Source organism: Neofelis nebulosa, chromosome 6 (assembly GCF_028018385.1).
Source record: "Neofelis nebulosa isolate mNeoNeb1 chromosome 6, mNeoNeb1.pri, whole genome shotgun sequence".
NCBI lineage: Eukaryota > Metazoa > Chordata > Mammalia > Carnivora > Felidae > Neofelis > Neofelis nebulosa.
Window position 1 is genome coordinate 118,819,334 of NC_080787.1, and position 22,647 is coordinate 118,841,980.

Here is a 22,647-nt window from a genome sequence, read left to right on the forward strand (position 1 = left end):
AGGAGCTGAGAACCTACCTGATCAGTGATAAGAAGAAAAAAATTATACCAATATTAAAACGAAATTAGACAATACTACTTATGAGCTACTGATTTAAAAAAAGGCCAGATAAATCAAAGGAATAGAATAAAATATTGAGAAACTTCTTTCCGAACAGATGGGTAAAGAATAATTTAGTAAATGTATGGAACTGGGAAAATGTTTCAACCATTTGTTTTAAAAAAAGTTTTTTCATACAACATACAAAGTAAATTCCTCATGGATTAAGGAGTTAAATAAGAAAATAAATACAGATTTAGAAGAGTTATAAGTGGGTCTCATCTTAAGGCAAGTCAAGCTCTCCAAGTTTAAGATTTCATAACTAAATTATGAGATGAACATTTCTGAGAGCATTATTATTACTATTATTACTATTAATAATTATTATTATAGGGGCGCCTGGGTGGCGCAGTCGGTTAAGCGTCCGACTTCAGCCAGGTCACGATCTCGCGGTCCGTGAGTTCGAGCCCCGCGTCGGGCTCTGGGCTGATGGCTCAGAGCCTGGAGCCTGCTTCCGATTCTGTGTCTCCCTCTCTCTCTGCCCCTCCCCCGTTCATGCTCTGTCTCTCTCTGTCCCAAAAATAAATAAAAAAAAAAAAAAAAAAAAAAAAAAAAAAAAAAAAAAATTATTATTATAATATTATATCCCATTCCTGGGATACTTTGGCAGATTACTTGGAAATAATAATAATTGTTAATATTAATAATGTTGTTACTGGTAAAAAGCAAACAACCAATATGAGATGATCCTGGAAGGAATGGCACTAATTTTGTGAGATAAAAGCCTGAAGAGGATTCAGGGTCAAGGATTAATCAGTAGGGTTTAGAACTTTCACTTTCTGTTCCTAGTTGTTATTACCAGATCTTCAGCAAGTTCATTTTTACTCACAAGTGCCCTGTTAGTGGTTCCTTGAAAAATCAAAGAAAATAAATTGAATTCATAGTTTGGGGCATTAAAGACCAGAGCAATCTCATGCAGTTGGAACACCAGAACTGAGATGAAAGATAAACATGAAGTGAGAGTGAAGAGCAATAATAAAGAGGATGGCAGGAAACTTTTGGAGCTGATGGACAGGTTTATGGCATAGACTCTGTTGATGGTTTTGGGTGTACACTTATTACTAAACTCATCAGGTTATATACGTTAATTATGTATCACTTTTTGTATGTCAAAAATATAAAATAAAAAAATAAAATTCGGAAGAAAGAGAGTGAAGAGCAAGAGAACAAAAAAACCAAAGTTAAATATATATAAATCTTCCACATAAATTTTTGAAACTAAAGGAGGAGGGCACCGGAATGTCAAAAATTATATGAAATTGAGGGCTTATTTGATTTTATTTGGACATTAGAAAACTTGACATCTAAAAGGATGCTGGAAAAAACAGCATTGCACATACCCACACTTCCATACTCATATACAGAGAGAGGCACACATGGGTGTACACACACATGTACTCTCAAGTAATTTACTAAGAAAGTTAGACTTGATGGATATAAGAAGGAACCAACTTCATTCTTGTTCTCTTATATCCCTTCAAATTTATGTGAACTAGTAGTTGTTCTAACTCTGCATAAAATTTTAAGGAAATCTCTTTTAGTCTTTAGTGAACAATAGTTTATAAAAATCCACATTGTGTTAGCCACTTAGATCCAAGCCAGTTTTGTATAACAATGAAAGCTCAGAGAGCTTCTCTAATTTAAGGCTTCTCCCTGTAGTAGCTCAATCTCCCTGACTGCCTTGAGAGTAAAATAAAGTTTCTTCCTTCCTTCCTTCTTTTCTTCATTCCTCCTTTCCACAAATATTTATTGAGTGATTGCTGTGAACCAGGAACTTTAATAAAATACCAGGGAAGCAAGCACAAATATATATTTAAAGAAGCACAGTATCTAATTAGTAAGACAGGTAACTAAGAGAGCCATTATAACACTTTATGGTAAAGACTCTGATAACAGTTCATTAGGCCTATTATGGAAACCCAAATTAGGAACACCAAACACAGACTTGTGAACTAGAGGACAGGAGGAAGAGCACGAAGGAAATTTCCTTACAACACGTAACAACAGAGAGCAATTTAGATGAAGGATAAAGGATAGCTTAGAATTCTAGCTTTAACACTTACTGATAGCTCTCTTACTATAGGCAATTATTCTCTGAGCCTCAGTTTCCTTGTCTATAAATTGGGAATGATAATAACATTCATATGAACACTGAAGGGATTTAATTAGAATTATTTTGTTCTTTAGAATTTATTAAGTCCCCCATAAATGGTTGTTAAAAACAAATAAAAATAACACAATTCCATTTGGGAAGACTGGGAACTCAGGAGAGAATAAAGTCCTTTGCAAACTGAAAATTCAGTGTGGCTGAGGTAAAAATGTGAGGCATGATAGAGAGAGAAGTAGGCTGAAGAAACAAATAAGGGACAGATGGTAAAAAATTAAAAGGAAAGCCACAAGGAATTTTTAGCAAGAGAGTCACACGGTAAGATTTTTCTTTTATAATGATAAATATATCAGAGTGTGGAAAATAAATTTGAATATAATGTGACCAGACATAAAAAGACTAGTTAGAAGATGGTTTCCATAATCCAGAAATGATGAAGACCTGAAGTAGAGAGGTACATATTCAAAAATGTTAAAGAAGTAGAATCCAGACGATTTCACGACTAATAAATGGGAAGAGGGGGAATCAGTAGATGCTGGTGGCCTTCGCAAAAATAAGAAATCAGAAGGAGGATTAATGTGATTAATTTTTTTAAGACAGTATAGCTGTCCTTTTGTTGTTCACTGTTACCCAGTTTCTTTCTACTTTGAGGGATAAGGAAAGATTACACTTTCTCACCCCCAAATAGACTTAATACAGTAATCAGTGCAGTGGATAGAGCTACACATAGAGATCTCTTGGTGCATTATTTTGAGTTCATGGTTGTGTACCTTCTCTTACTCACACAGTGACAACTGGCCATGTTCCAGAAGGAGCCTCCCTTAATATGGGTCCCTAACTAGAAGATTCTGGGTTTGAGAACATTTTCTTTTGACAATGTATAGTTCCATGGAATTTTAAATTCCATATAAATTCTGTATCTTAATGATTTCCACAATTTTTCTAGGAAAAAAATAAGCATCACTTAGTCATAACTTGAATTTTGATTCTAAAATCACAAATACTCTCCAAGACTGACTAAGTCTCTTAAAATATTGCTCATTACTTCTATTGAAGGCCAATAATCCAGACTTTTGGTCTTGGAAAGTTACTCAAAGTTGATGAGCCTTAATCACCTGTAGAATTGAGATAATAATTTTGAAACTAACTTCATTGGATTTTCATGAGGATTAAATGAGTCTATACATGTAAAAAGCTTAGAATTGTGACTGATTCACTGTAATCACTTAGTTAATAAAGCTCTCCAGTTGGTTATTTTTAGGCTTTATATGTACTTTTTTTGTTCCTTATATTTTGGACTTCCTCATAGAAGTACACCTTTTTTTCATTTTTTTTTTCCTCATGAGCTACACACTCTCCAGCTTCATCTCATCTTGTCACAGAACTTTATTTACCATTTGCATTTGTCAACACTTGGATCACCAAATTCAGCTTGGAATTCTTTCCTAAACTGTAGATCATTGTTAACTTCACACTGGCCATCTCAGCTCAGACATCTCACTAACATTTCAAACTGAGCATACTTTAAACCAAACTTCTCCCTTGCCCTTGCCCTTGCAAAACCACCATTCTATCTAGGTCTGGAGCTCCTGATTTAGTAAGTTTAACCACCATCTATGTTGATGCTTATGCCAGGAACCCGGGTATTTTCCTCATACTGTGACTTTCTTATTCCCTACACTTCATCAACCACCTGTCCTACAAATACCACCTCATAAAGTCCTCTTTAATATTAGTCTTCCAGTCACACAGGCGGTCATCTCTCTCTGATATTAGTACTTCCGTTTTCTGTTTTCCTGCTTCTGTTTGAATTGATAATCTGCTCTAAAATTAGGCTGATTTTCCAAAATGGATATTTATGGAGGTATAATTGATGTTTTCACCATTGTAAGTGTGCAATTCAATGAATTTAATAAATTTAAAGGGTTGGGCCACCATCCAGGTGTAGAACTTTTTTATCATCCAAAAATTTCCCTCTAGCCTGTTTGCAGTTCACCTCTGCTCCTACCCACCACTCTAGATAACCACCACTCTAGGCAACCACTTATCTGTTGTCTATCTCTATAAACTTGCCTTTTCTAGGTGTTTTGTATTTAACATCTAGATATTTTATATTCAAAAATAGGAATTTTATTGTTAGTTTCCTACTGGAAACTCTAAAATGCACTCAATTTTTCCTCTGTAGAAAGTACAGATTCCTTTAAACATAGACTAGTTTAAGGAAGGACCAGTCTTTTTTTTTTTTTTAATATGGAATACAACTGATTTTGTTTGTCTTCATTCTTTTCTGTACTAGAAAAATAAAATGTAGTATTTTTTTTTAGGAGGGTGAGGTGAATATGGGAACTAGCTTGTTTCACGTGTTAATGTTTTAACTGTGGGCTTAATGGGGCACCAGGGTCTGTGGTCAAAGGAGTGGAAGTACAGAAAACAAAACAAAACAGGAACAGTAAGTACCTCTTAGCAAAATCCAAAGAAAGGAAGAAATGACTAAAAGTTTGAAAGATAAGGGATTATGGGTGGAGTCCCCAAGAACATAGAGGTAATCTTTATGAAATTAGCCAGGGAGAGAGGGGTCCATAGTCATGCAATTGTCTGATGGCTGAACCAGGTAAATGAGAGATCAAGTAACATAAAGACTGAGCCCTGAGCACTGAGAGAGCACAGTGTGGCAGGGAACCTAAGAAGGTGATATTGAAGAAGTCGCATTCTTCATCTGGAACAGAATGATTAAAGAAGTGAACTGAACTACTTGCAAGCCTGAGCTAAGAAACTTGGTAATGACACACTTTTCCTGATCTGGTCCTCTTCGCTCTTCCATCCTCATAATATTACTCTGTGCTACAGACATTATAAACCTATCCAGGATCCTGATACAGTTATGTCTACACCAGATGCTCCTCTCGCTGGATCACGCTAAACATCACTGTACATCTGACTAATTCTACTTGTTTAAACTGATATACTTCAATCTGGACATCTAAATATCCTTTTCTGATCTCAATCCTAATTTTTGATAGATTATAATAAATTGTCCCCCAAACCCCTGTAGTCTCCAACTAATAGCACTCTTCCCTTGAGTTCTCATACTGAAATTGTTTTCCTGTAGCTAATCCATTAGACAGAAAGTCTCTTGAGCTTAGATACTGTATTTCATTTTCTTAATGTGTCTCCAGTGCTTATCACAGCAAATGGCACGCAATTAAGATTTTACATCTACGGAGCTAAAATAAGTGTAAACAATTATAATAATAATCATTTTAACATTTTAAAATAATTATAGATATAAATAATTTAAAAGCATTTTACATACAATATACAATAAAGTAATAGATTTTTAAATCTTTCTTGTCAATCTTTTCTTGCAATTATATAATTGTAGTTTTCCTCTATGTAGCAGTAATATACGTTGTATTTTTCTTGGCTTATTAAGAATATGTCCATTATTTTGAGCTCTTTAACATATTGATCCTTATTAGTCCTCTTTTCTTTATTAGTTTCATCTCTCCCTTGAAAAAAAGGCTTGACAGTCTTTCTGGATCTTATGTTATCACCTACTTGACGTAGAAATTCCAAAGTTACTAGTTCTAGTCCTAGTCTGAGGTCCAGCTTTTTCAGTTTATTTCAGCTAAAACTGAATTGTTACTAAAAAAGCTTTCTGCTGATGCCAGGAATGGCCTTAGGCCTTCCCCAAAATTCTAACATCTCTCACATAGTTTAAGGTACTCTCCAGCTTTTTGCCATCACTGGAACATTAAAAAGAAAAATCCTAAGCATGACAGGGCACCTGGGTGGCTCAGTCAGTTAAGCTTCTGACTCGATTTCAGCTTAGGTCATGATCTCACAGCACGTGGAGCCCTGTGTGGGGCTTTGCACCAAAACTGCAGGGCCTTCTTGGGATTCTCTCTCTGCCCCTCCCCTGCTTGTGCATGCGCTCTCTCTCTCTCTCTCTCTCAAAATAAATAAATAAACTTAAAAAAAAATCCCAAGCCCGACAAACCTACATTTACAAGAATAACATCAGAAGGAAGTGTCTGTCCTCACCTTGATCACTTCCCTGACCTCTGACAACCACAATAGATCAGACACAATGTCACAGGCTACTATCTCTTAAAGATTGAACTTTCTTTTTTTTTTTTATTTTTTTAACGTTTATTCATTTTTGAGAGACAGAGAGACAGAGCATGAGTGGGGAAGGGGTAGAGAGAGAGGGAGACACAGAATCTGAAGCAGGCTCCAGGCTCTGAGTTGTCAGCACAGAGCCCGACGTGGGGCTCGAACCTATGGACCGCGAGATCATGACCTGAGCCAAAGTCGGACGCTCAACCCACTGAGCCACCCAGGCACCCCTAAAGATTGAACTTTTTTTAGCAGACGATATCTAAGCACATAAAAATAGATTTTAAATGAAAAATATGAGATCATTTCCAGTTGTTTTTCTTAATAAATCCATACACATGACTAATTCTCCTGAAAGCCATTTCATAAGTATAAAAGGAATCTGTGAGTACAGATGAGTGTAGATATGGAGAGTGAGTATGGATAGAGAAGACACTGAGGATTAAACTCTAAAGCACTCAAAAACTTACAGTTATGGGAGACCAGAGGGAAAGCCAGTCAAAAATTCAGGAGGAAATTCAACCACAACGAGATAAGAAAACCACGATGTTCCAGAAAATAAAGGATTTCAGAAAAGAGGGAGTGTTCAACTAGTATTCAAATAATACGAGGACTTTGGATACTAACCCTTTATCGGATATGTCATTTATAAAATCTTCTCCCATTCAGGAGGCTTAGTTTTGTTGATTGTTTCCTTCACTGTGCAGAAATCTTTTATTTTGATGTGGTCCTAATAGTTTATTTTTGCTTCTATTTCCCTTGCTTTGGGACACACATCTAGAAAAATGTTGCTATGGCCAATGTCAGAAACATTACTGCCTGGCTCCCTTCTAGGATTTTTATGGTTTTAGGTTTCACTTGTAAGTCTTTAATCCATATTGTTTTTATGTATGGTGTAAGAAAGTGGTCTAGTTTCATTTTTCTGCATGTAGCTGACTGCTTTCCCCAACACCATTTGTTGAAGAGACGTTATCCCATTGTATATTCATTCCTCCCGTGTTGAAGATTCATTGACCATATGACTGTTGGTTTGTTTCTGGGTTTTCTATTCTATCTGTTGATCTATGTGTCTACTTTTGCACCAGGATCATACTGTTTTGATTACTACGGCTTTGTAATATAGCTTGAAGTCTGAAATTGTGATACTGACAACTTTGCATTTCTTTTTCAAGATTGCTTTGGCTATTTGTTGTCATTTGTAGTTCCACATACATTTTAAGACTCTTTGTTCTAGTTTTGTGAAAAATGTAATTGGTATTCTGATAGGGATTGCATTAAGAGGGGAAGTAGGTGGGGGGATGAGTGAAATAGAAGAAGCAGATTAAGAAATGCACTTGTCTTGATGAGCACTGGGTGATGTATGGAATTGTTGAATCACTATATTGTATACCTAAAACTAATATAACACTATATGTTAAATACACTGGAATTGAAAAAAAATAATATGAGGACTAAGGATTGACCACAAAATTTGCCAATCTGAGAATCACTGATAACCAGGACACATGACCTACCTCTCAGCCTCAATTACCTCATCTGCAAAACAGGATAATAACAGCACCCATTTCATGAAGCTGTGTGAAGGATTAAATAAGATAATACATGTAAGCACCTAGCATAATGCTAGAAACAGAGGAAGAGCTCAGTGATGGGCAACTATATTTTAATTACGGAACACTGAACAGCTTTGATCATAGAACTTATGATATTTTATTGAACACAGGATGCCTGACAACCCTGTGGGAGAGAATTTGGCTAGAGAAGAGTCTGGTGTGAGTAGAAACATATAGAAAGGATTCCAGCTCAGGGGAAAAGCTAGAACAAGAGACAATGAAGAGAAAAATACCTTGGGTAGGGCAATTTCCATCCTTGTATAACACAATTGATATGACTCTGGGTTTTATACTATTTCACAACTAGTAAGCATGTTCTTTTTAAACATTAGTTAAGGTTTGGAAACCATGTGAAAGCAAAAACAATTTTCCATTAAGGACAAATGTTATATAAAGTTTAATTATCTAAATAAGCTTAACATCACAACTTAAAATCACATTCGTATCTCTTAACCTAGGAGAACAGGTATTTCTTATTTTTTATATATTGTGTAACTCCACAATTTTACAATCAGCCCTTTCCAATTCTGTGTCTACACAAATAACAATAGACTTATTATACAATTTTTGTGGTCCATGATACATTTATATTTGTTCCATTTGACTAATTTTGTAGTCAGTGACCTGATCTTATAGGACTTCCTCTAATTTTTTTTCCTCTCTTCACCAGATTTTAAATTACCTATGTAATTGGTTCATGGCAAATACCTTAGACAGTGGCATATCTTACAAAATAGCTAAAAGACGCTTGTTCTAATAGAAGTGTATATTGATAATTAAGTACTGGGTGGAGGTTTTCTAAGACATCATGATCATATTGTTGTTAGAGTCTGATGAAGTGTGATAAAAAAAACTTAGTGCTATAATAGGCTGGCTGAGAGTTTGTCCTTAAATAATGTATTAATATGAGTCGTTTCTTTCTCTTTTAATTTTTAGAGTTTTTATGGACCCTCTATTCTCTTAAACTCTATGTTCATTTTTACTTACTACTCGTCTATTATTGAGATAAATCTTTTTCTTAAGTTTTCTATTTTTCAAATTAAAAAAAAATACTGATTTTTGGAAGCCTATCCCCATGCATGCTTTCATAGCACTCTTATACTCATTTTCTATCCTAACATTTACACAGGAAATTTGGTTTGGGAAGCAAAATATAAATGTTTTCATTTATACAGGCCTGGAAACAGCACCAAAGATTAAAAGTAATGGTTCACTTGCAAGAAACTGTGAGTTGTAGCAAAACTTATTTGCTCAAATATATAGCTTATGTCTTATCAATTTATTTCGGGGTATGCTTTTTATTCTAAAATAAATTCAGAACTGATATAGTAATGGAAAACTCAGATAAATCAGTTTTTAAAACTGCAAAGCCAGCCAACTTACCTCCTCTAGATTTTCCCAACTACTCTTTATATTTTTTTGAAAAATTAAAAAACAGAACTGAAGGTACTGAGCTCAAAGAACAGAATTTAAATATCTAGTGAGCCCACACCTACCTCAATGAATCAATGAATCCCCATAGGATTACAGGAAATTGGCAATTCAAATGCCCTTACTCTATACATATTGTGCACTGAACATTCCAAATTACTGATTCTTCCGTTATAGCTGGCCATTTCTAAACAGGGATTTCTAGGTTATGAACATCTTAAAAAGATGAAAACTCTCCTAATCTTCATAAAAGCCAGAAATCTAACGTGAAATGATTTACTACAAATTTCATTCACTCATTTTGCCAATCCACTGGGAAAATAAATACATTTTTTTCTTTTTCTTTTTTAATGTTTATTTCTTATTGAGAGACAGAGAATGAGTGTTGGAGGGGCAGAGAGAGGAGGAGACACAGAACCCAAAGCAGGCTCCAGGCTCTGAGCTGTCAGCACAGAGCCCAACACAGGGCTCCAACTCAGGAGCTGTGAGGTCATGACCTGAGCCGAAGTCAGACACTCAACTAACTGAGCCACCCAGGCTCCCCTGAACACATTTTTTAAATGAATTTTTTTTGAAGCTAAAAAGTAATACTCACTAATACCGAAAATGTGACAATCACATATTTGGTGGTATATTTTAGTTCTTTATCCCACAGATGGCAGAGGGAGGGAAGGAACAGTATTAACTAATGTTTTTCATCAGCATTTCCTCACTTTCCTGATGAGTACATTGTTAGTTGAAAACTCAAAGAGGGCCAAAATTTAGGTCAATTTAAGTATTTCCGAGTAGGAGTATACTTTAGTCTCCCAGAAGGAAACAGTGTTCTTTGGACATAAACTCTCTGGAGATAATGAGTATTTTATTATTAGTCAGATAACATTCATTTTGGTTGAAATTTCCTTAAAATCAGGCCATGTCTCCTAATGCCTGCCATTTAGGAGTTGTTTTCATTTAGTGGTCATTTAAACCATTCTTTGGCTCTCCAGCTAGAAGTATTAATACAGTACATGTTATGCCAGAGGAAAATTTTAACAGTTCTGTTTACTCTCCCACTTCCAAAAGCACAAAAACAACTTATAACTATTCCACACTTCCCATTGGGCACAGGGTTCTACCTGCAAGGATTCAGCTGGAACTTGAGTTTGGCTAATTTTCAACTCAGCACTTCTTTATTCATCCTTTTCCCTCCCCTCCCACCTTTTTCATTTGCTCCTACTACAGTTGGCTGTTTACAGGCTCCAGACCTTGGGCAACTCAAAAACCATGGTGTATTAATCTTTATGTGTCTCAACCTTGAGGACAGCTCAAATATCTGCTAAAAATATGCCAAATTTGTCAACTTTTAATTTTTTTTTATTTAAAAAAATGTTTATTTATTTATGAGAGAGAAAGAAGACAGCGCACGAGAAGGGGAGGGGCACAGAGAGAGGGAGACACAGAATCGGAAGCAGGTTCCAGGCTCTGAGCTGTCGGCACAGAGCCCAATGCAGAGCTCGAACCCACAGTCGGTGAGATCATGACCTGAGCCGAAGTTGGACACTTAACCGACTGAGCCACCCAGGTGCCCCAAATTTGTCAACTTTTTAAAAGAAGATCATAAGCTCCCTGTATCTTTCTTATTTCTCAGATTTAAAATCTCAGTGTTTCAATTATGTGCATGTTTTCCACCATCTTTGCCTTTGGTGTCTGAAGACTGCTAAAGCATTACTTTTCGTTATTCATAGGGAAACAGACTTACAGCTTCTCTGTTAGACCAGGAGAATACACTACAAGTAGAGAGATAGTGATCTTTCAAAGTGCAGAGGTGGTTACAAATCCAAACATTCTTAATGTCTACCCCACATTGCATTAACAAAAATAAAAGAAGGAGATATAATACTATTGTCTAACGATCTAGATTTACCCTAGGAGCATGGTTTCTTTAATGCTTTTTCAGCCACTAACTGTCACATCAGATCAGAAGTGAGTCTTAACACCCAGCAGCAGCTGGTGAAGTGTTCTCTCTACACCTCCCAGAAACGATTGCTTCCCTCTGCCTTTTTCAGCTCTCACTCTAATTCTGGTACAGGGTTTGTTTTCTGCTCAATTCACACTACCTTGCCATTACTGCCTCCCTTGCTCTTTGCCTTAATGTCTCCTATGGGTGTTCTTGTCTGACAGAAATCTAGGAATTCCGGCAGCAAAGTGGACACTTGGGCATCAAATGGCCAAACAGAGTTAGTGAAATGCAAGATTTCTGGTCCCAGGTGCAGCCTTGGAAGGAGTAGAATATCTCATCTTTCAACCAAAGGTTTGTTTTTCTATGTGGTTATAGGCCCTTTCATCAGAATACAGAAGTTACATTTCTCCTATGTGGCACTCAGCAGTCATAGCCATATATATCCAGGACAGGCAGAAACCCCAGTGAGTACATGTTCTTTCAAACTATCTGAAACTATTTCTGACATAGGAACTAACCCTCAGGAAAGGAGAGTCTGCCCCAGAAGATTCCTATTTCGAAAACAGTTTTAAGCCCAGACATTTATTTAGTCATTTTATAATATTGTTCTCATCTCATTAAGAATCTGAATGCAAAGCTCTTAAAGATACTATGTCTACATTGTCATCAGGCTAAAAGGAATTTTGAGGGGTCACTTGGTATATTCTTATCCCTTTGTTTAGACCCCATACATTATTTTCCCTAACAGCTATCACATTTTCAAAACAACAATAAATTCCTTCAGTGTAAAACTTCATAGGCTTTGAGATGTGCTGTCATCTCTATTGAGATCTACCCCCCCACACACACATACCCCTCACCTGCCCTGCTCATATCCATATCACAGTTCTCAAAGTGCTACTACAATTGATTCTTATTTTAGGCATTGCTGAAGCTACAGAACAGTTGTAATCCTACCCTGGAAAATAGTTCTTTCTATTTATTCTAGTTTCTGTAACCTGTCCTCATATTCTCTTCATTTCTAAACTTCTTTGAACATGTAGGTTCATAACTAACAGTGGATACCTGTACTCTTAGATAGCACATGTGTCTGTCCTGTTGTTTAATAGTGCAAGAAATGATCTAGTAAAATTAATGACCCACTGGGAAGGCACAAATAAAGTTACATAATGAGGAATTTGATACTCTACTCTACATATATAATAAGGTATTTTAATGAGTTAAGTGAGTTTGAATATTTAAACACTGAATAGCCCTTGCAAATTATTCTCTGAGTTTCAAGCAATATTCCATATGCAATTCAAAATCTTAGAGGCTTATTTCCAATGGCTGCTTCCTGTCTGTGGAATATAAAAAGTGTTCTAACCAATCACTTCTAAAAGCATACATCGATAGAAGAGCTTTAATGCAGATATCAGAAGAAACATAAAAGAAGTATATGAAAGGATGACACTGTGATGATAAGAAATAGTTGGTTGCAAGACTTTTCAAGTAGATTATGCAGAAACTGACAGAGCTTCTGTTTATATTCCAAAAATGATCCACTAAGCAGATTTTTATCTTCCTGGTGAAAAAAATTGTTGAAAATGAGGTCAGTAGGTCTGAGCACAGGTAAATTATAGCATCCTTTGATTTTAATGTGATTTCAGAGAAAATATAGTTTTTTATCTACCACACTAGCATTGATGAAACTAATTACAAACAAAGAATTATAGACCCTTCTCAACTGACTGATAAACTGTCAACAGAGGAGAAGTGTCCTGATAACATCACTGGCCTGGGATTTTTCCTAGCTTCTGCTTTCACCTTTTCTGGGACAAGAAACCTGTTCCAAAATATCACACCAAAGTTGTCTTCCCTTTAACTCGCAACCAACGTTGTGATAGAAAAAGAGAATGTGGGGTGCCTGGGTGGCTCAGTGGGTTGAGCATCCAACTCCTGATTTTGGCTCAGGTCATGATCTCCTGAATGTGAGATGGAGCCCCCCAACCTAGCTCCATGCTGAGCATGGAGCTTGCTTGGGATTCTCTTTCTCCCTCTCTCTCTGTGCCTCCCCTACTTGCACACATATGCTAGCTCATGAGCGCTCTCTCTTTTAAAATAAACAAATAAACATTAAAAAAGAGAGAGAGAAGATAACTTGGCCACACAGTAGCTCCTTAAATGTATACAATAGTATCAACTAGCTCCAAGTCATTCAAGTTTAGACTATCACTCATTTCCCTCAACCATTTGTCAGATGAAAATGGCTCCTGGGTTTTTTAACATCTTAACAAACAACTCAACATTTAATAAACTTTAATTAATATTCTTCAGAGGTGGAACTCAGAAATAGACAAAAGAATCCATGTGAGGTCTGACCAGTGAAAAAGCAGTCAGAAATTATTAACTTGATATGGAATTCTACATGTAAATGGCATAGGATTTAGTCAAAGACTCTGTTAGTTTTATTTTAGTAACTGTGAGATACCAGAAAATATAAATAGGTCTCTATCTTAGGTTCCTGACACTGAGTTCCTAAATCCCCTGGAATTTCCTGGGTGATAGGAATATACATATTTTTTTTTTCTGATGAGGTGACCCTGAATGGATTTCTGGATGGGGGCTGGTCACCAGAAAAACCACCACATAATTAGAAGCTTGGAGTTTTCAGCCCCTTTCCCACTGTCCACTCTGGAATTTTCCAGAGAGGGGAGAGGGACTGGAAATAAGGTTAATAATTGATTGTCCCTGTGTGAAGAAGCCTCCATAAAAATCCCAAAAGTATGGGGTTTGGAGAGCTTCCAGGTTAACAAGGGGGTGGCACATCCCAACTATACAGGACAGAAGCTCCTGTGTTTCCAGACCCTACCAGACCTTGCCCTGCTTATCTCTTCATCTGACTGTTTATCTGTATCCTTTATCATATCCTTTAACAAACTAGTAAACCTAAGTATTTCTGAGTTGTCTGAGCCACACTAGAGAATTCATTGAACCCGAGGAGGGGCTCGTGGGAACCTCCAATTTGAAGCCTTCTCGGACAGAAGTTATAGGTAACCTGAGGACCTACTACCTGCAATTAGCATCTTAAGTGGGGGGCAGTCTTGTGGGACTGAGCCCTTAACATGTGGGATCTGATTCTATCTCTGGGTATTTAGTGTCAGAATCGAGTTAAGTTGTAGGATGTCCAGTTGGTGTCAATAAATTGCTTGGTATGAGAAACACTCACATATCTGGTGTCAGTATTGTGAGTGTGGCAGTTGTGTGAGAGTAAAGGAGAGACTCAGGAGGGGGTCTGGAGGTTTTTCCAAGTCAGTAACCTATGTGTAACTTGTTTTTTGAGGTTCTCTCCTAATAAGACATGTACATCATTTTCATCTGACATTCTGTGAAATGGCATTCTAAAAACTTTTAACCTTTTTTTTTCTATGAATTCTTCCCAATAGTTTAGGATTGTTGACTCCTTCCTTTCTGATTGTAATGGACATCTTCAGATCTTCACATACTGTTCCAGTATCTCTACTATTTGCGACAAGCAGTCCTCATTCCCTTCCCCAACAATCTTGGCTGCAGTTGGGGCAGCCAATGAATTGATTCATCCAGGATACGGGCATGTGCTCCAAAATCCTAGACTTTCTAAATTGGAACAAAACAAAGAGATGATATTCTTATCAAGTGGTGAAACTCATGATTAAGTTGGACCTATGTGGTTAATCCAGAATAATCTCATCTCAAAGTCCTTAATTTTCAGCACTTGTGCAAAGTCTCTTTTGCTACCTAATGCAACATATCCATAGGTTCTGGAGGCTTAGTCACGAACATCTTGGGAGGGCATGGGGGGGGGGGGTAAGGGGGTTATTATGCCTCCTGCTAAAAATGAGACCAGCATCGCATCTCTCACATCATTCCATTCAGCAATAAAAATATATGAAACAGGAAAAGCCATATACTCTCCACATTAATAGCAGCCTGTTAATCAACATTATTTGGGAACAATGATTTAATTTAAAATGACTCTTTCAAGATTGTTTTTCTGGAAAAGAAATTTCTGCTGCTTTTATCTTTTTCTGAAGATGAGTTTGAAGATTCTTACTGGATTTATCCAGCATGCACTCAAATGCAATCTTTGAAATGGAGAATTAAAAGTATTTTCATACCCACATACTTGAAGCCTGAGGCTGCTATCATTCCTGAGTGTAGAGAGTAAACACAGCGTCTCTCTTTGTTTTACTAATTGCTTTGTTTCCCCAAGCTGCTAGCACAACATCTGCTAGGCCAGAACTGCTTCTTCCACACGCCACAGAACCACTGCCGGCCAGATGAACGACCTGCACTCCATGGGGTAAGGGCAAGTGCTTTCCAGGCACTCAGCAGGCAGTTTCCAAGAGGCAAAGACTTCAAGTAGAAATGAAGCTGAAACCCCACCCCTCCCAAAATCTTTACAATGGTTATGGAGTTGTTGATTCTGTAATGATCTCACACTGTCTGCAATTTTATTGATTTTGTTTTTCAATAGAACTGTTAAAGATTACAATCCTCAGATAGGCAGAATGTGGGCAGATGCTCATATGCTCACACACAGTTCTGCCAAGATATTTTTACATCTTTCTGCACATAAAACAAAATGAAGACATTTGTTATAGACCCATGCTACTGGTAACCCCCCCGAAGAAGGGAGTTTATGGTATGCTCATTTCCTGGATGAAGTATTAAAACAACTCTACCTAGAAAAAACGAACAGCACTTTCAAAATAAAAGAGATTTGCTTCTGAGGCACCTTATAAAACATTCCTAATTACCAAAACCCATTGAGACGGCAATTTGGGTCATCATATCAAAATGTCATCCCTGCTATTTCTAATTCAATATAAACTTCTTGTCACATCTACTGGTTAAGCATCAAAATACAAAATGCTGCAACAGCTTATGCTCTGTTGATGTTCATTCATCTACTGTGCATCAGAAAGGCTCATTTCAAATACGGCATGAAAGAAAGAAAAGTAAGCAAAAAACAAACTCAGAACTAAGACTTGAAATAAAGTGCGTCAAGAAAAATGCTAAAGAGGAAAAAATCACAAAATCATAGCCTTACCTTGGGAGACTTAGGCAGACCTACGGCCCTGTCTTCTGCCAAGGTGAGCAGGGTTAACCTTGTTTCCTCCACTGCGGGATGTTTGGGAGGGCGAGGTGGGGGGTGGGAGAAAGAGCTTTCATATCTTCGCATCATGTAATATTGTTCTTCAGTGATCTCTTCAACCAGAGTCCTGACTAGAAATGATTTTGTGTCCTTAGAAAAACTATTAACTAACTGAACAGTCATATTTAAGCGGCTGACAGGAATTTCCCAGCACTCCTTGGGGTTGGCAAAGTCACTTATGAGTAGGTAAGAGTCTGTGATGGCTTCCTCCAACCGCAGTCCTGGTGTAGCAGCCAAAATGTCTTCGTCAATGGAAAGATCTCTCACAGATACCTTCACATTGAAAGGCAAGTGGAACTGCGAACAGAGCTCAGAAATCTGGTACTGTTTCTTGTCATGAATCAGCTCTACAAAACCTCCTTCCATGTATAAAGGGAGCAGTGCTGCCTCATAGGATTTTTTGAGGATTTTTTCACAGGCCAGAACATTCACCACTTTTTTGATTCCCTCACAAAGGACTTCAGTCGTCTGTGAGTGATGCACTAGAAACTGGTCCCCGACAGATACAGATGACAGCTCATCATGAGGGGGATGAAAGGCTTTGGTGGCCACCACATGGAGAGGCTCCTTTTCGCTCTTTGCTATCTCAAGGTCATAGGCAGTTGGGAACTCCCGAGGTCGCCGCTTGAATTTGCCTTTATAGCTAGTGGGGATCAAGAAGTGCCTTTTAGGAAAATTGCTTCGAATTTCTGAAGCTAAGATCCTCGATGCCTGATACTTTTTGTGGATCACAATGGTTTTCCCAGGCTGTAAAATGCTTCTGGGCAGATGGTTTCCTTGAGGTGCCTCTATGACTTCAGCCACTATGGGGAACTCTTTACTGGTCATTTCAAAGAGCTCTTGTGTAGATAATAGCTGAAGAAACCAGTTGGCATCATAACTGTCAGTAATGTCTTTGACTTCAACATCTAAACTGGGGAGGATGCGGACTATGTCCTTTCGGACTGAAAAAAAAAAAAAAAAGACTATGACATTTTGTCCATCAAAATGTTGCTCCGAGATACTATTAGAATCTCTCTTGGTGCCACAGATAAATTCCATTAAAAAAATCAGATACTCATGATATAACATTTCGTTTATGTGACTTCCTTTTTTCAAATTTTAAAATGAAGTAGATAATATGTAAAATTCACAGCCATAAGCTCACTGCTCAGCTTAAAACACAGGAATTAAGCTGTCCTTTAGAGCTCTGTGAAGCTCACCAAAATCTCATCCTCCTCACTACAACCTAAGGGTAAATCATTCTCCTGATTCTAGTGTTAATTATTTCCCTGGTTTTATCATACATAACATAAATACATAAATATATGCACATATCTGTAAATGTATACTTGGTACTCTGAATAACACCCTTCCTGTGGAAGGCCCAAGACATACATTCTTTACATAAAATTCAATCCTCTTGCAGGACAATACTGCAAGATCATGGGATATAAGATTAATATAGGGAATATAGGGAATATAGGGATCTTGCAATACTGCAAGATCATGGGTACTTAAGATTAATATAGGGAAGTGGACAACAAGATGGAATCCTTTTCCAATGTGAAAGTTATTCTTTCTCTGCTGATGTTCCATTAACACCTGGATAGAGGAGTATCATAGGACGGGTCACAGTCAGAGGAGCCATTCAGGAGCCTTAGGTATGCTGGTGGCTGCTTACCACAGTATTCCTTGCCTAATGTGGAACTGCAGACTAAGAAATCTAATTCTTTCTCTAAGCATTCACTATCCTGTAAGTCTTTGTTTGAGACTACAGAGACACTTAAAATATTGTCCTAAAATTATTTACCTGTTGTCCATGCAATCTCCCACATAGATTGTTATAAATAGTCTTGAATTAGAAACATAGTTACTATTAACAGGATTTTATAATGGCTCATATTTTCTTAAATTTTTTTAACGTTTATTCATTTTTGAGAGGCAGAGACAGAGTGTGAGTGGGGGAGGGGCAGAGAGAGAGGGAGACACAGAATCTGAAGCAGGCTCCGGGCTCTGAGCTGTTAGCACAGAGCCTGACGTGGGGCTTGAATCCATGAACCGTGATATCATGACCTGAGCCAAAGTCGGACCCTCAACCGACTGAGCCACCCAGGTGCCCCTTTGGCTTATATTTTCTTGACAGTTTCCTACCACTTAATGTTTTGCAACATTTTCATGTTTCCCAATATACCCTCTGTCAATACACTTTCTTCCTTGCATGCTTTTGGAAAAAAATTAATTTGGCAGATTTCAACGACAGAATTTCCTTTTATAAAGCATTACCTATGTTACTACTTCTTATATTATTAACTTTATGCAACTTCTGGAAACTATAACTTTATAATTTATGTCATATTACTTGCACATGCTGTGTAACAGAGTTGCTGAAGACACAACATAAAAAAGTATTATTTTTTTGAATAGAGAACAAAAAAAAGAAAAAAATCAATGGTTATCAATAGGATAAAGGTCTGTAAAATCTGTAAAGATTTTTTATTTAAAAAAATAAAAAGGCAGCTAAAAGAACACTTCTTAACTTCATCAATTCATTGTATAACATTTAGCATACCCAAACTTTTAAGATTGTTGCCACAGGCTTCCCTGGACCCCAAGGTAATTTTAAAAACACTAAAATCTCAGTAATTGGATAGAAATTAATGAGGTTTAAAAATTGTAGAGTTATCACTAGATCAGCATCTTAGGCTCATGCCATTTCTCAAGTTGGAATAGTTAAGCATTGGTAGAACAGATGTCATTAAGGACTTTCTGGGGGCTCTAAATTGATCCATCAGAACACAGGGACCTTAATGTAACTTAGATCCCAATCTATATTGGGGCACTATATGTACTGTGGACACAAGGGTCTTTGATTATTTGTTGACCAATTTATCACAATGTGTTAAACGGTGCCTGGTACATTGTAGGTACTCAACAAATGAATTGAATAAATGAAAAACTATTGCCAGAATAATGTTTTTGATTGAGCATTAAAGGATGTGATCCAGTAAATAAGTAGGGTTCCACATAACATTTCATTGGGGAAAATAAATTTCTAGGACTAATATTCCTGCTATACATCATAGAAGGTATTGTACTTTCATTTAAAACACAATGGAACTGGAGGGTATTATGCTAAGTGAAATAAGTCAGGCAGAGAAAGACAGATATCATAAAACCTCACATTAAAGGCCTATTTGCCTCAGTTTCTTTTATCTGACACATCACGTCTAGCTTTCAACAAAAAATTACAAGGTATATTAAAAGACAAACAAACAGTACAGTGTGAAGAGACACAGCCAAACCAGATATGCAGAGATTTTGGAATTTTCAGACTAGGAACTTAAAATATGATTAATATGCTAAGAGCTTCAGTGAGAGAAAATGGCAAAAAAGATGGGTAAGGTAAGCAGAGAGTTGGAAACTTTTGGAAAGAATTAAAAGGATTTGCTAGGTGTTGAAAACATAAAAACAGATATGAAGGGGCGCCGGGGTGGCTTAGTTGGTTGGGCAACCAACTTTGGCTCTGGTCATGATCTCACAGTTTGTGAGTTCAAGTCCCGCGTTGGGCTCTGTGCTGACAGCTAGGCACCTGGAGCCTGCTTCAGATTCTTTGTCTCCCCCTCTCTCTACCCTCCCCTGCTCACACTCTGTGTTTCTCTGTCTCTCAATAATAAATAAATGTTAAAAATTAAAAAAAAACAGATATGAAGAATGACTTTGATGGGTTCATCAGAAGACTGGATATGGCTAAGGAAAGAATCAGTGAGCTTGAAGATATTCAAGATATATTAGTAGAAACTTCTCTAATTGAAAAGCAAAAGAAAAAGAGTGAGAAAAATGGAACATAACATCTAAGCACCATGAGACAACTACAAAAGGTGTAACATGGGCACCACGGATATGCCAAAAGGAAAACAGAGATAGGAACAGGAACAGTATCTGAAGTAATAATGTCTGACAATTTTCCAAAATTGAGGAGGCTTAGAGAACAGCAAGCATGATAAATACCAAAAAATCTACACCTAAGCATATTATATTCAAACTGCAGAAAATCAAAGAAAAAGAGAAAACCTGAAGGAGCCAGAAGGAAAAAAAAATCTTACCTCTAAAGGAAGAAGTATAAAAATTAGATCATATTTCTCTTCAGAAACCATTCAAGCAAGAAGAGAGTAAGTGACACACTTAAAGTATTCAAAGAAAAAGCCCATGAACCTAGTATTGTCTCCAGCAAAATTATCCTTAAAATTCAAGGGTGGCAGAATACGCCACCTCAAAGTATACCACTTTGGCAAAGATTATTTTGAGGTAAAGGGACTTGAAAAACAGCAGATATATGAAGGGTATTCTAACCTCTCCTTTTCTTCCTGAAAACAGGTGATAAAACCCCCATGTGAAAGATGCCTTCCCTATACTAGGAGAAAAGAATCATCCTTCTATAGGGAGTTAAAGCCAAGAGAAATCTGTCCAAACAGACCTTGTTAAAATAATTCTTATCTTCCTTTAGCCTCTCCACATTCTTAGAGTAGCTACTCTTCCACAGTTGCCTCTCTTTGTTCAAACCAATATAAAAGTATTCAAGTTTTGCCATTTTGGGGGTCTTCATTCCTTTATGAGGGCTCCCCAGTCACATAAAACATATAAATCTGTATACATTTCTCTACTTAATCTGTCTAATGTCAGTGTAATTCTCAGGCCCAGACAATAAACCCTAAGAAGTGACTGTTCCTACAAATTCTTTAATTTTTAATTTTTTATTTTTTTGTGAATTCCATTCTACAAAATTTTTAAAAAGTAAGTTCTGTCAATTCTAGCCCTGCAGTTTCAATTGCTAGTTCCTCCTATATTATTATCCAAAAATAATAATAATTCATATACTTATTGGAAATTTTGATTTTTCTAAGTTTGATTTCTTTGCCATTTACTTTCCAAAATTATAATTATTTTTTTTCTCAAAAGCGTTTTCACATTTGATGGCCAGTGAGTTGTTTTGTTTATATTTTGTATCACATTATACTCTTTGCTATATGGTGCTTATTAGATGCACAAATAATTTCAAAGATCTGCCTTATTCTAGACATTTTTAAGAAGTTTTTACTCTATCAGAGTTTTATTTGTTTATTTACTTATTTATTTGACATCCAAGTTAATTAGCATATACTGCAATAATGATTTCAGGAGTAGAATCCGGTGACTTATCCCCTATGTATAATACCCAGTGCTCATCCCAACAAGTGTCTTTTTTAATGCCCCTTGCCCATTTAGCTATCTCCCCACCCACAAACCCTCCAAAAACCCTTAGTTTGTTCTCTATATTTAAGAGTCTCTTATGTTGTGTCCCCCTCCCTGTTTTTATATTATTTTTGCTGCCCCTCCCCTATGTTCATCTGTTTTGTATCTTAAATTCCACATATGAGTAGTCATATATTTGTCTTTCTCTGACTGACTAATTTCACTTAGATAATACCCTCTAGTTCCATCCATATTGTTGCAAATGGCAAGATTTCATTCTTTTTGATTGCCAGGTAGTATTCCATTGTATATATACACCACATCTTCTTTATCCATCCATCTGTTGATGGACATTTGGATTCTTTTCATACTTTGGCTATTGTTGATAGCACTGCTATAAACATTGGGGTGCATGTGTCCCTTTGAAACAGCATACCTGTATCCTTTGGATAAATACAGAGTAGTGCAATTGCTGGGTCATAAGGTAGTTCTATTTTTAATCATTTGAGGAACTCCATACTGTTTTCCACAGTGGTTGAACCAGTTTACATTCCCACCAGCAAAAGAGTACCCCTTTCTCTGCATCATCGCCAACATCTGTTGTTGCTGCTTGACTTGTTAATTTTAGCCATTCTGACTCATGTGAAGTGGTATCTCACTATGGTTTTGATTTGTATTCACCTGATGATGAGTGATGTTGAGCATTTTTTCACGGGTCTATTAGCCATCTAGATGTCTTCTTTGGAAAAGTGTCTATTCATGCCTTTTGCCCATTTCTTCATTGGATTCTTTGTTTTGGGTGTTGAGTTTGATAAGTTCTTTAAAAATTTTGAATACTAACCCTTTATCTGATATGTCATTTGCAAATATCTTCTCTAATTCTGTCAGTTACTTTTAGTTTTGCTGATTGTTTCCTTCACTGTGCAGAAGCTTTATACCTTGATGAAGTTCC

At 36.8% G+C, this 22,647-nt stretch overlaps 1 protein-coding gene across 1 annotated transcript in view; it reads right to left on the reverse strand.

Annotated features, from left to right (window-relative positions):
- Positions 1–22,647, reverse strand: part of THEMIS (thymocyte selection associated) — a 189,126-nt gene that overhangs the window by 74,602 nt on the left and 91,877 nt on the right. Inside the window, exon 4 of the mRNA XM_058735203.1 lies at positions 16,380–17,428. Within this exon, the coding sequence (XP_058591186.1) occupies positions 16,380–17,428 (1,049 nt within the window). The remainder of the gene's footprint in view (positions 1–16,379; positions 17,429–22,647) is intronic.